This window comes from Cnephaeus nilssonii (genome assembly GCF_951640355.1).
Source record: "Cnephaeus nilssonii genome assembly, chromosome: Y".
In the NCBI taxonomy this organism is placed as follows: Eukaryota; Metazoa; Chordata; class Mammalia; order Chiroptera; family Vespertilionidae; genus Cnephaeus; species Cnephaeus nilssonii.
In genome coordinates, this window is record NC_137096.1 from 2,721,838 (window position 1) to 2,736,672 (window position 14,835).

At 41.3% G+C, this 14,835-nt stretch overlaps 1 protein-coding gene across 7 annotated transcripts in view; it reads left to right on the forward strand.

The window, feature by feature from the left end:
• Positions 1–14,835, forward strand: part of LOC307096475 (lysine-specific demethylase 6A-like) — a 269,094-nt gene that overhangs the window by 65,387 nt on the left and 188,872 nt on the right. For all 7 annotated transcript variants that reach the window (XM_079766141.1, XM_079766142.1, XM_079766143.1 and 4 more), the window contains exon 4: positions 3,471–3,520. In XM_079766141.1, coding sequence (XP_079622267.1) covers positions 3,471–3,520 — 50 coding nt within the window. The remainder of the gene's footprint in view (positions 1–3,470; positions 3,521–14,835) is intronic.

Sequence of the window (14,835 nt, forward strand, 5' to 3'; positions counted from 1 at the left end):
TTTGTGTTCGGGTCTCCGCCATCTAGGACTTCCATTTCAATGTTTCCGATTTACGATTTCCAAATTTCCAATTTTACAATTCCATTTCAATGTTGATAATGCTTGAAGATTTGTGCTTAGAAATCGCAAATAAAGTTCTCAATCAATTGGGAATGCCATCACCGAATCGATCTGCTGCTGCTTCGTTCGATGTGGAATTGTGTCGTGAACAAAATTACAACACGGGTGATCTTTGGTCGTATGTGAAATCAAATATTTCTAAGCTAACGCTTGAGCAAAAAGGCATTTACGATCAAGTAATGCAAACTGTCAATAACGGGGTTGGAGAAATCTTCTTCTTAGATGCGCCAGGAGGAACTGGTAAAACTTTCCTAATTAGATTGATTCTGGCAGTAATCTGATCCCAAAATGACATAGCTTTAGCTCTTGCATCGTCTGGAATAGCTGCGACATTGCTACCAGGTGCAAGAACTGCTCATTCCGCTTTGAAATTGCCATTGAACATGCAATTCATTGTAACTCCCACGTGCAACATTTCCAAAGCATCTGGCATGGCAAAAGTATTGCAGAAATGCAAACTTATTGTTTGGGATGAATGCACAATGGCGCAAAAAATAACGCTCGAGGCTCTTGATCCATTGCAAGATTTGCGTGGAAACATCAGACCATTTGGGAATGCATTAATATTGCTTGCAGGAGATTTCAGGCAAACATTACCTGTAATTCCTCTTTCGACACCAGCGGACGAAATAAATGCTTGCTGAAATACTCTACTTGGTGGCAACATGTAAAGAAGTTAAAATTAACTACAAATATGCATGTCCAGCTGCAAAACGATCGATCAGCTGAGATATTCTCACATCAATTGCTGGAAATTGGGAATGGAAAGGTGCCGGTTGATCTGACCTCAGGACGAATTTAATTGCCTCATAACTTTTGCAATTTAGTGACTTCAAAAGAAGAATTGGTTGAAAAAGTATTTCCCAACTAGAGGCCCGGTGCACGAAATTCGTGCACAGGAGGGGTGTGTCCCTCAGCCCAGCCTGCACCCTCTCCAATCTGGGATCCCTCTCACAATCCAGGACTGCTGGCTCCCAACTGCTTGCCTGCCTGCCTTCCTGATTTCCCCTAACCGCTTCTGCCTACCAGCCTGATCACCCCCTAACCACTCCTCTGCCAGCCTGATTGATGCCTAACTGCTCCCCTGCCAGCCTGTTTGCCCCTAACTGCCCTCCCCTGCAGGCCTGGTCACCCCTAACTGCCCTCCCCTGCAGGCCTGGTCCCCCCCCCCCCCAACTGCTCTCCCCTGCAGGCCTGGATCCTCCCCCAACTGCCCTTCCCTGCAGGCCCAGTTGCCCCCAACTTCCCTCCTCTGCCGGCCTGGTCACCCCTAACTGCCCTCCCCTGCAGGCCTGGTCCCTCCCAACTGCCCTCCCTTGCTGGCCATCTTGTGGCGGCCATCTTATGTCCACATGGGGGCAGCCATCCTGTGTGTTGGAGTGATGGTCAATTTGCATATTACTCTTTTATTAGATAGGATATTCAAACCAATTATAAGAATCACGATTGGCTGAGTGCAAGAGCTATTCTTGCGGCCAAGAACAAAGACGTCTACGAACTCAACAATATTATTCAGTCTAACATTCAAAGTGAGGCAGCCACATACAAGTCCGTCGACACTGTTGTGGAAGCAGATGAAGTGGTTAATTATCCAACAGAATTTTTGAATTCACTCGATCCGTCAGGGATGCCACCGCATGTACTGCAATTGAAAATCGTCGTGCCAATTATCATGTTGCGAAATATCAACCAGCCAAAGCTTTGCAACGGCACACTGCTTGCAGTAAAAAAATTTAATGAGCAACATCGTAGTAGCAACAACTTTGACAGGACCTTTCAAAGGTGAAGATGTCCTCATTCCTCGCATTCCTATGATTCTAACAGATATGCCATTTCAATTTAAAAGATTGCAATTCCCAATTCGATTGGCGTTTGCAATGACCATCAACAAAGCTCAGGGCCAATCTTTAGAATTGTGCGGTTTAGATCTAGACACGGATTGCTTCTCACATGGACAATTATATGTTGCTTGTTCTAGAGTCAGCAAACCAGACAATCTCTATATCTGCACAGACAATGGAACAACAAAAAGTATTGTATACCCACAAGCATTGTGAAATTAAACATATTAGAAACGTGCGCTTTCTCTTTTCTCTGTTTTCCATTTAACCAGGCTGAGCCACAGCAACGCGTGGCTGGGGACAGCTAGTTACCAATATTTTACGATTGTTTAAATATGAGGTTTTATATGGTTTTACTAGAGGCCTGGTGCACGAAATTTGTCCACAGAGGGCGGGCTGTGTGTCCCTCAGCCCAGCCTGCACCCTCTCCAATCTGGGACCTCTTGAGGGATGTCTGACTGCCCGTTTAGGCCCGATCCCACTAAACGGGCAGTCGCACATCCCTCTCACAATCCAGAACTGCTGGTTTCCAACTGCTCGCTTGCCTGCCTGCTGGTTGCCCCTAACCGCTTCTTCCTGCCAGACTAATCACCCCTAACCACTTCGCTGCCAGCCTGATTGATGCCTAACTGCTCCCCTGCTGGCCTGATTGCCCCTAACTGCCCTCCCTTGCAGGCCTGGTCCCCCCAACTGCCCTCCCCTGCAGGCCTGGTCACCCCCAGCTGCCCTCCCCTGCCGCCCTGGTCACCCCTAACTGCCCTCCCCTGCAGATCTGATTCTCCCCAACTGCCCTCCTCTGCAGGCCTTGTCCCCCACAACAGCCCCCCCCCCCCCCCCTTGCTGGCCATCTTGTGGTGGCCATCTTGTGTTAACATGGGGGCGGTCATCTTGTGTGTTGGAGTTACAGTCAATTTGCATATTACTCTTTTATTAAATAGGATATAGCTGATCATTTATTTTTTATTATAATTTTTACTAAAGGCCCGGTGCATGAAATTCGTGCATGGGGGTGTGTGTCCCTCAGCCCAGCCTGCACCCTCTCCCATCTGGGACCTCTTGAGGGATATCCGACTGCCTGTTTAGGCCTGGTCACCCCCAACTGCCAGGAATCCCACTAAACGAGGAGTCGGACATCTCTCTCACAATCCAGGACTGCTGGCTCCCAACTGCATGGTCACCCCAACTGCCCTTCCCTGCAGGCCCAGCCACCCCCAGCTTCCCTCCTCTGCAGACCTGGTCCCTCCCCTGCTGGCCATCTTGTGGTGGCCATCTTGTGTCCACATGGGGGCAGCCATCTTGTGTGTTGGAGTGATGGTCAATTTGCATATTATTCTTTTATTAGAATTGTCTCCACTAGTGATTAACTTATTAGCAAAAATATTAAATTATTTGGTGTTTGCTGTTTGCTGAGAAGCAGGTATAATGAGCATCCTATATTAAAATATTGATATCTATGTTGTGGATTTTTGAAAGGGGCATAATTTGACTACTAATTATTTTCTTTTTCAGCATTATCTGCGTATCAGAGATACTACAGTTTGCAGTCTGACTACTGGAAGGTTAGTAAGTACACACTTGAATGACAGTTTTTTTTTTTTCCATTTGGGACAAATTATGTAATAAGGTAAATGGAAAAAAGGAAAGGTATTATTTTGTGCCAACTATTTGTCTGAAGTATCTTGTTCTTTATTGGTATTTAGTCTGACATTTTAAAATAAAAATATTACATTCCTAATGTGATATTTTAATAGTAAACAAAATCAAGCAAAAAATACTGTTCCTTCTTAAATTTATAGCTGGGAATAAATGAAGGGTAGAGGATGGTGATTTTGAAGATAAAGGTTGAGTTAGGCTGAGGGTAAAGAACATTCCTCCATTTTACAGTTTCTCTATGATTGAAGCTCAAGGGAGAATTAAAACTTAACTTTAGGACCTATTAAATAAACAATTACGTTTAAGGATAAATTATCCTTTGTTATTTTAATTTAATCACTAAAGTTAAATTATGAGATTAATTATAGCATGCATAATTTTAACTGTGGTACAACTAACTAAATAGTTGCTTTTAAATAATATGTGCCATTATTATTTAATACTAGAGGCTGGTGCATGAAATTTGTGCACTGGAGGCGGGTGTCCCTCATCCTGGCCTGTGCCCTCTCGCCTGGGGAGCAGGCCTAACACAGCAGTCAGATATGCCCTCCCCTGCAGGCCTGATGGCCTCAGCTGCCCTTCCTGCCGGCCTTATCACCTTCAATTGCCTTCTCTGCCCGCCATCATGTGGCACCATCTTGTGACAACGTTGCACAAGGGCATTTCACATGATGCCACCTAGGCTTTTATTATATAGGATTACGTTTCTTGATTTCCAATGATTGTACTAGTCTTGCATCTTTGGAATAAATCCCACTTGGTCATGGTGTATGATCTTTGTAATATATTGCTGGGTCCGATTTGCTAATATTTTGTTGATTTTAGCATCTATGTTCATCAGGGATATTCACCTGTACTTATAATTCTTTGCATTGTCTTTATCTGGTTTTGGACTTAGGATAATGCTGGCCTCATTGAAAGAATTTGTAAGTGTTCCTTTCTTTTGGATTTTTTGGAATAGTTTGAGGAGGATAGATGTTAGATCTTTGAATGTTTGGTAAAACTCCCCGATGAGGCCAACCGGATCCGGGCTTTTATTTTGTTGGAGTTTTTTGATTATTATTTCTATTTCTTCATTAGTTATTGCCCTATTCAGGTTTTCTGGTTCTTCCTGATTCAGTTTTGGTAGATTGTATTTTTCTAGGAATTTGTACATTTCATCCACATTGTCCAGCTGGTTGGCATATACTGTAGTTGTTCATAGTATTTTCTTAAAATTTTTTGTATTTCTGTGATGTCAGTGGTTACTTCTCCCTTTTTGTTTCTGATTTTATTTGTGTCCTCTCTCTCTTTTCTTGATGAGTCTGACTAATGGTTTATCAGTTTTGTTTCTCCTTTCAAATGACCAGCACTTGGTTTCATTGATTTTTTTTTTGTCTCTACATCATTTCTTTCTGCTGTAGTTTTTATTTTCTTTCTTCTACTTACTCAGGGCTTTTCTTGTTTTTCTCTTTCCAGTTCTTTAAGTTGTAGGGTCAAATAGTTTGTTGCTGATTTTTCTTTTGTTTTTGTTTTGTTTTGTTTTGTTTTGTGTTGTTTTGTTTTGTTTTGTTTTGAGATATGCCTGTAGTGCAGTGAATTTTCCTTTTAGAACTGTTTTTTCAGTGTGTTCATTTTCATTTGTTTCCAGGAAGTTTTTGATTTCTTTCTTCAACTCATTGGTAACCCATTCATTATTTAATAACATGCTATTTAGCCTCCAGGTGTTTGAATGTTTTTGAGTGTTTTTACTGTAATTAATTTCTAATTTCACTCCACTGTGATCTGAGATGATGCTTGATATGATTTCAATTTTCTTGAACTTGTAGAGACTTGTTTTATGTCCTAGCATGTAGTCTATCATTGTGTATATTCTGAAGAATGTTTATTATGCAGCTTTGTTATAAAATGTTCTATAAATGTCTATTAAATCCACTGATCCAGTGTGTCCTTTAAGGTCTCTATTTCCTTGTTAAGTTTTTGTCTAGAAGATCTATCCAGTGAAGTCAGAGAGATAGTAGTGACCCTCCTATGATTGTAGTGTGGTTGATCTCTCCGTTAAAGCCGTCTAGAAGTTTTTTTGTATATGTAGGTCCTCCTATATTGGGTGCAAATATGTTTGCCAGGGCTATATCCTCTTGTTGGATCGATCCCTTTAGTATTATGTAGTGATCTTTGTTGTCTCTTGTGATGGCCATCATTTTAAACTCTATTTTTTTCTGATTTTAGTATTTCTACTCCAGCTTTTTTTTTTTTTCCTTTCCATTTGCATGGAAATTTTTTTTCCCATCCCTTCACTCTCATCCTGTGTGTATCTTTTATTTTGAGGTGGGACTCTTGAAGATAACATATAGTTGGGTCATGTTTTGGTATCTATTCAGCTACCCTACACCTTTTGATTGGAGCATTTAATACATTTACATTTAGGGATATTATTGAGAGGTACTTATTTATAGCCATTTTAATTCTGTATGGCTAGGTTTCTCTGTTTCTTCTTCTCAGCAATCCTTACAGCAATCCATTTAGCATTTTTTTGTAATTCTGGCTTGGTAGTGATGTACTATGTTAGCCTTTTTTTTTTCTTTTTTTTTTGGTCTCAGAAGCTCTTTCTTTGACCCTCTATTTTGAATGATAGCCTTGCTGGATATAGTAATCTTGGTCTCAGATCTTTGCTTTCCATTACCTGAGTTCTTCATGCCATTCCCTTCTGGCCTATAGAGTTTCTGATGAGAAATCAGGTGTCAGCCTTATGGGAACTCCTTTGTAGGTAACAGTTTTCTTTTCTCTTCCTGCCTTTATGATTCTCTCTTTGTCTTTAATTTTTGGCATTTTAATTATGATGTGTCTGGGCATGGGTCTGTTTGGGTTCTTCTTGTTTGGGGTGCTCTGTACCTTCTGAACTTATGTGACTTTTTCCTTAACAGGTTAGTGAAGTTTTCTGCCACTATTTCTTCAAACACCTTCTTTATTCCTCCTCTCTTTCTGCCTCTTCTGGCACACCTATTCTAACATTGTTACGTTTCACATTGTCCCACAGCTCCCGTAAGCTGCCCTCCTGTTTTTTAATTGTTTTTTTCTTTTTGGTTTTCTGATTGAGTGATATTTTCAACTCTGTCTTCTAATTCGCTGATTCAGTCCTCAGCTTCCCCTAATCTGCTGTCTGTTCCTTCCAATGTGTTCTTTATTTGTGTTATGTCATTCTTTTTATCAGGCTGTTCTTTTTTCATAGTTACTATATCTTTTTTTCATACTGTTGAGCATTTCTAACATTATTACTCTGAACTCTTTCAGATAAATTTCTTGTCTCTGCTTCATTTATCTCTTGTTCTTTCATTTGGGGGTTGTTTCTTTGTCTTCTCATTTTGGTTGTCTGTTTGGTTTTGTGACTATGTATTAGGTAGATCCTCTACGTCTTTCAGTCTTTAGTGCAGGATGGTGTTAAAGACTGTTTCTGACTAATTGGGTCACGAAAATACTCAAAACCTCCAGAGACTGCCTCTGTCTACACAACAGTAGGATTCTGACTTGAACTGTCCACAGGCAACCGTCCTCAGTTATAGAGGGGGCAATTGCTGCTGCCTGTAGGCTAATTTTCATTCTTACTCTCTTAAGTGGCCTAAGTGCATGGTGTTTGCCATTAGGGTGTGTGACTGTCTCCCCCGAGGCAAGGCTGATGTCTATGTGGGAAAGATGTTCTTCACTATGTAAGGGAATGACTCAGCCCAGAAAACTTGGGATATCTGCCTTCTGAACTCTATCCGCCAAGTCCCCAGACCCGGGTTCTGCTTTCACAGCTCCCGTCCATTTCACCCTCCCTCTGCCAGAGCACAAGGTGGGTGGCTCCACAGGGAATTTTGTAATTTGGCCCTTCAAGAGGGTACCTGACCTTTCAGCTGCTACTCCCTGGCAGGCAGCATCACAGATAGATGTTATGTGGGTACCCTGCTCAGTTTTGGTGTTCTTGCTAGGAGGCTCAGCTTGGAGATTAGATCTCAGAGTTCTCAGTGGCAACCCTTCACAGCCGAGATATCTCTCCGGGACTTCAGTTGCTGTCTCTGGGCATCTGGCCAGCTCTTTCGTGCCTCTGCTCCTCCTACCAGTCTCTGTGCCTTCTCCACCCTCGGTCCTCAGGTGTCAGGGTTCTCTCATGTAAGTTTTCTGTTGATTATTCAAGAAGCCTTGCCATATTACAGTTGTAATTCTAGCTTGTTTCTGGAAGCATATCCGTGCAGCATCCACCTAATCTGCTGCCATTTTTAATCTCCAGTCTTAAGTTGAGCCACCACCAGTGTTTTTTATTTTTAATTTAATAAATCTTTATTGTTCAGATTATTACAATTGTTCCTCTTTTTTCCCCCCATAGCTCCCCTCCACCAGGTTCCTACCCCACCCTCTGCCCTTACCTCCCCCCACCCCACTGTCCTCATCCATAGGTGTACGCTTTTTGTTCAGTCTCTTTCCGCACCTCCTACTCCCCCTTTCCCCCAAGAATTGTCAGTCCACTCCCTTTCTATGCCCCTGATTCTATTATATTCACCAGTTTATTCTGTTCCTCAGATTTTTAATTCCCTTGGTTTTTAGATTCACTTGTTGATAGATATGTATTTGTTGTTCATAATTTTTATCTTTATCTTTTCTTTCTTCTTCCTCTTCTTAAAGAATACCTTTCAGCATTTCATATAATACTGGTTTGGGGTGATGAACTCCTTTAGCTTTTTCTTATCTGTGAAGCTCTTTATCTGCCCTTCAATTCTGAATGATAGCTTTGCTGAGTAGAGTAATCTTGGTTGTAGTTTCTTGCTATTCCTCACTTTGAATATTTCTTGGCATTCCCGTCTGGCCTGCATAGTTTCTGTTGAGAAGTCAGCTGACAATCATATGGGTGCTCCCTTGTAGGTAACTAACTGTTATTCTCTTGCTGTTTTTAATATTCTCTCTTTGTCTTTTGCTCTTGGCATTTTAATTATGATGTGTCTTGGTGTGGTCCTCTTTTGATTTATTTTGTTTGGGGTTCTCTGGGCTTCCTGGACTTGTAAGTCTATTTCTTTCACCAGGTGGGGGAAGTTTTCGGTCACTATTTCTTCCAATAGGTTTTCAGTATCTTGCTCTCTCTCTTCTTCTGGGACCCCCATAATTCTGATGTTGGTACACTTGAAGTTGTCCCAGAGGCTTCTTACACTATCTTCAACTTTTTGGATTCTTTCTTCTTTTTGCTTTTCCGGGTGAGTGTTTTTTGCTTCTTTGTATTCCAAATCTTTGACTTGTTTCTTGCAATCCTCTAGTCTGCTTTCAGGTCTCTGTATAATATTTTTTATTTCAGTCAGTGTATGCTTAATTTCTAATTGATCCTTCTTCATATCCTTGGGGGGTCTCGTTAAATTTATCGGCCTTTTCTAGGAAATTCTTGAAAAACCTTATAACCGTGGTTTTGAACTCGATATCCAGTCTTTTGGTCTCCTCCATTTCCTTCATTTGTGGCCTGCCTCTTTGTCTCCCCATTGTAGCTCCTTCCCTGAGTTGATGGAGTGGCTTTGTGTGCTAGGTGTCCTATAGGGCCCAGTGGCTCAGCCTCCCCAGTTACCTGAGGCGGACACTCTTGGTACAGCCCTTTGTGGGCTGTGTGTGCAGTCTTGTTGCAGTTAAGCCTTGATTTTTGTTGGTATCACTGGGGGGAGTTGACCTCCAGGCCAGTTAGCTGTGAGGATCAGCAGTGTCTCTGTTGGGAGGGCTTCTGTGCTCAGCGTGGATGGGGCGGAGGCTCAGGGTGGAGCAGACAGCCTTGGTTTCCCGCCAGCCCTGCCCTACGAGGCCCCTGTGTCTCAGTGTCCCGCGGCAATGGCTGCACGCACCTCTGAAAGAAGGCTGCCCTCAAGTTTCGCACGCTGCCAGACAGTCCAGTTTCTCCCCGAATGAGTCTGGGTACCCAAAGTCTCACCCGGATCTGGATTTCAGTGCAGTCAGGAGGTTTTGTTACCCTCCCGAATGAGACGGCTAGCCGCGCGCTTGCTGCCTGCCCTTTCCGCACGTGCGGGTCTCCACACCTCTGTCCTCCTCAGCTCCTCTGGGTCTCAGTGGCCTTTTCTCTTTCCTTCTAGTTGTAGAATTTCCACTCAACCAGCTTTCCAGTGGTTCTGGACGATGTCTTCCAGTGGCAGTTTTGAAATTGTTGTGCGAGGTAGCAGTATAGGTGTTTACCTATGCTACCATCTTGGTTTTTCCTTCCACCACCAGGGTTTTGAACTCTGCATCTGGTAGATTGCTTGTCTCTACTCTTTTATGTTGTTTTTCTGGAGTTTTTTGCTGTTCCTTCAATTGTGCACTTTTTGAAATATTTTAGGGAAGTCTTAAGCATGAGCTAAGACAGACCATTTGTATAGAATGTTGTGGAGCTTCAGGGAATCATTAAGGCCAAACAGTGTGAGCCATCTTGATGGAGACTTAGATATGGTGCCTGCACCTGCTAGCTTTATTGGGGAGCGCTGAGCAAAGGAACAGTCGCCTCTACCATCACTTATATCTGGGAGAAAACTGCCCCTTCAACCCTTATTCTGCTACTGGCTCTATTCCTCATGCCAGGCTGTAGTGTGTGCCCTCTTCACTTTCTGTAGGAATGATTTCACAACACGAATGCAGGTGATTTTCAGAACATGTAAAATGGGACAATGAAACAAAGGAAGGACTTAGTGTAGGAGAAAGCCCAGGTGGTGCTCTGCTTTGGCTTTCTTAGAACATTATATGAAAGAAGCAAGCCAAGGTGGGGCTGGTCTGGATAAATGGGAAGTGAGGGTCAAAGTGACAGTGTGAGTCATGGTGGGGTTGCTGTTAATTCACTGGGAAGTAAAGGTCACAATGACAGAATGAGCCATGGTTGCGCTACAGTTAGGTCACTGGGAAGTGAAGTTCACCTGACAGGGTGAGTCATGGTGAGGCTGCTTTAGCTTACTAGGAATTTAAGGTCACAGTGACAGTGAGCCATGGTGGGAGTGCTTTAGCTTACTAGGAAGAGAATGTCACAGTGACACAGTGAACCAAGGCGGGCTGCTGTAGCTCATAGAGACATCAGAAAAGAATAGGGCCTTTGAGATAGGATCAGATAGTAAGCCCACAAAGAGCTATTGCTTGCTGCCTATTGCTCTCCTGCTTATGTCTCCTGAAGACCCTTAGAGTTTAGGAGGAAGTAAAAAGTTTATGCCTGAGTGCATGCTATAGAAACAGCCTATCATGAGGGCTTCTTATTTCTCTTTTGCAGTGGAGAATCATAGGGGAGGAATATTCATCAGCTTTCTAGGTGCATTTTTAGTATGCTGAGTTATCAAAAATAGCTTATAGGGGAGTTTTAGATGATTCTTTGCACTGCTTTACCATTTTACTTTTACTTTGGCTTTAATCAGGTTTTTGTCATTTGTTCACCTGACTTCGTCTGTACTTGCCTTTAGCTGGCACAGATGACATTCATTGGGTCTGTGTTTTCTATTTTCCCTGATTAGGGCAGGGAGATATAAACCATTTGCTCTCTAGTGCCCTTAATTGGGGAAGATAAGGTTTGGGATTCACAAACTGGCTGCCAGTTACCCCCATTGTTTGCCCTTGTTAAATTTTCTTGTCTCTGTTTCCCTATTTCACCTGCCCAGGAATTTTCCTAGACAGTTCATTTCCTCTCTGTAAGTCCCTGGTGCCTTTTGAGCAGCTGTCCCAGTGCTGGAGCTCAGAGCAAGTGAGTCCAACTAAGTCCATGTGTGGGCCCTTTAAGAGGATTGTGTTGGTCTCCAGCAGCCCTCCATCTCACTTAGCTACAATCCCAACTGGCTTTTACAGCCAGAAGTTATGGGGACTTCTGTTCCTGGCACTGGAACCCTGGGCTTGAAGGCCTGGTGAAGGGTTGGGATGCCTGACCAGGGGGTGTAGGAGTGGGGAGATGGGGAGTGGGGGAGTCGGGTGGGGGATGATGACTCTGCAGCTGAGATATTCCTCCTGAGTTTTATCCATCACATGTTGCCATGGGACCAGCCACTGCCTCAGCTCTCTCCGTCCTACAAGTCTCTATATGGGTTCTTCTTTATATCCTTAATTGTAAGACTTCTGTTTAATTAGATTTCAGGCGGTTCTGAATGATGTAGTTTAGTTCTAATTTTGATGTGGTTGTGGTAGGAAATTCATATCATGTTCACCTACTTTTCAGGCTTGACTAAGCTTCTCATTTTTCAGATTTTTTTTCCTGGTGTTAAATTGTATGAATTCTTTACAAATTTTGGATATTAGCTCCTTCTCTGATACATCATTGTTGAATGTTTTCTCCCATTAAGTATGTTGTCGTTTTGTTTTGTAAATGGTTTCTTTTGCTAAATATTTTTTATTGCGATGTAGGTTCGTTTTCTTCGTTTTTCTTGCCATATCCCCAAAAATACTGCTAGGAATGATGTCTAAGCGTTTACTGCTGACCTGGCCTGTTTTCCCAGTAGTTAGAGTGGATTGAAGGTTTGCAGGTTCCATCTCCAGCCCCAGTTAGGACACATGTACATGGGAAGCCAATCCATGGGTCTCTCTTACATTAATATTTATTCCCCCCACCCTATTTCTCCCTCCCTCCCATTGTGTCTGAAAATCAATGGAAAAAATATCCTCCGGTGAAGATTTAAAAAAAAAAAAAAGTCACTGTTTACAAGTTTTCTGCTAGCTTAACATTTAGATCTTTATTCAATTTTGAGTTTATTCTTGTGTATGTAAGAAGGTGGTCTAGTTTTACTTATGTTTTCTTTACACATCCAGTTTTCCAACACATTTATTCAAGAGACAGTCTTGACCTCATAGTATATTCTAGTTGTCTCCTTTGTCATGTATTAATTGACCATATAGGCATGGGATTATTTATGGGCTCTCTTTTGTGTTCAATGCTGTTTTGATTACTGTGGCTTTGTAGTATAGATTGATAACAGATACTGTGATTCTTACTCAAAATTGCTGTGGCTATTTGAGGTCTTTTCTGGTGCCTACAAATTTTAGGATATTTTGTTTTATTTTCTGTGAAAAATGTCATTGGTATTTTGATAGGTGTTGCATTGCTTTGTAGATTGCTTTGGATAGTATGGACAATTCTTCCTAAATATGAGCATGGCATACATCTGTTTATTTGTATCTTCAGTGTCTTATAATTTTCTGAGTAGAGGCCTTTTATTTCCTGGGATAAATTTATTTCTAGGTATCGAATTAAAAAAAATTATAAATGGGGTTGTTCTCTTAATTTCTCTTTCTGACAGTTCAGTATGGTATATAAAAAGGCAAATGATTTCTGAATATCAATTTTGTATCTTGCTACTTTCCTGAATTTAATTATAAGTTCCAGTATTTTTTTGGTAGAAACTTTATAGTGTTCTCCCTGTATAGTGTCATGTTGTCTGCAAATGATGATAGTTTTATTTCTTTCTTCCCAATTTGGATGCCTTTTATTTTTTCTTCTTATCTGATTGCTGTCACTGAGACTTAAAATATTATACACAATAAGGGTGATGAAAGTGACTATCCCAGTCTTTCTCTTGATGTTAAAGAAAACACTTTGTTTTATTCCACTGTGTAAGATGTTAACTGTTGATTTGCCATTTATGGCCTTTATTCTGTTGTGTTATGTTTCCTATAATTCCACTTTCCTGAGAGTTGTTTGTCATAGATGGATGCTGGATTCTGTCAAATGCTTTTCTGCATTTGTTGATAAGATTGTGTTATTTTTATCTTTCATTTTGTTTATGTGGTGTACGGCATTAATTGATTTGCAGATATTGTACCTACCTTGCATCCCAGGAATAAACCTCCCATAATTATGGTGTATGATTTTTTTTAATGTAATATATTGTTGAAGGTTTTTTCATCTATGTTCATCAGGGATATTTTCCCTATAATTTTTTTGGGTAATTACTGTCTGATTTTTGTGTAAGGATAATTCTGATGTTACAAAATGAATCAGGCAGACTTCCCTCTTTTACTTTTTGTAATAATTTGACAAGGAAACATTTTACTTCAGAGTTTGTTGAAATTGACCTGTGAAGCCTCTTTTCCAGGACATTTACTTGAAGTTGTTGGTAGTTCTCGTTGGTCCAGGTTTCCTTTATTTTTCCTGATTCCATTTTGGAAATTTTATGTTATGGGAATTTCTTTTTTCCATGTTGTCCAATTTGTTAGCATATAATTGTTCATAATGTTTTCTTATAATCATTGTATTTGTGTGTCATTGGTATGATTTCTGTTTGAATTCTGATTTTATTTTATTGTGCCCTCTTTTTTGATGAGTCTGATTAAAAGTTTTTCAATTTTGATTATCTTCAAATAACCAATTTTTTGTTTTATTGATCTCTTATTGCTTTATATACTAATGTTTTTGTGCTCTGATTTTTTTAATATATATTTTTATTGATTACAGAGAGGAAGGGAGAGGGAGAGAGAGATAGAAACATCAATGATGAGAGAGAATCATTGATTGGCTGCCTCCTGCATGTCCCCCACTGAGGATCAAGCTCGCAATCCCGGCATGTGCCCTGGACTAGAATCAAATCTGGGACCCTTCAGTCTACAAGCCGATGCTCTATTCACTGCACCAAACTAGCTAGGGCTCTGCTCTGATTTTTATTACTTCATCTCAGTTTGCGCTTCATATGTTCTTTGTTTCCCAATTTTGGCAGACTCTCTGTTTTTTTGTTTGTATTAATTAGGTAAATCTGCCAATTTTTCCTGTCTTGACAGGCTGTATTTTTGTAGTAGGTGTTCTGGGGGCTCAGTGGTACAATCTCCTTGATCATGTGAGCTCAGTGCATTAGGGTTTCCCCTTTTATGAGTCATACCCTCATGTTATAGTTGATCCTTGATTGTTGTTCATATTTCAGTGGGATGGATTGACCCTCAGGATGAGCATCTGTGTGGACTGGTAATAACTACAGTGAATAAGGTGTGTGTGGACTAATCCCAAGGGTCATGGTTTACTTTGGGGGATTCTAGTGCCTGATGAACCTACACTTTTGGTGTGTCATTTGAGGATCTGATCCATGATGCTCTATCCACACTGAAGGTAGGTACCAACTATGTTGGTTCTTGGGCCTCTTAGGAGTTACCTTGTATGTAACATCTGCTGTTGCCTATCCCTGGACTGGGTCACATGGTAAGAGCTAGAAAGTGGTTTGTAGTTGTTAGCTTTTTGTGTGGGGCATTGAGGTATCTGGGAGACACTGCTGCAATCTGAGACTTTCTGCCTTGATTTCTG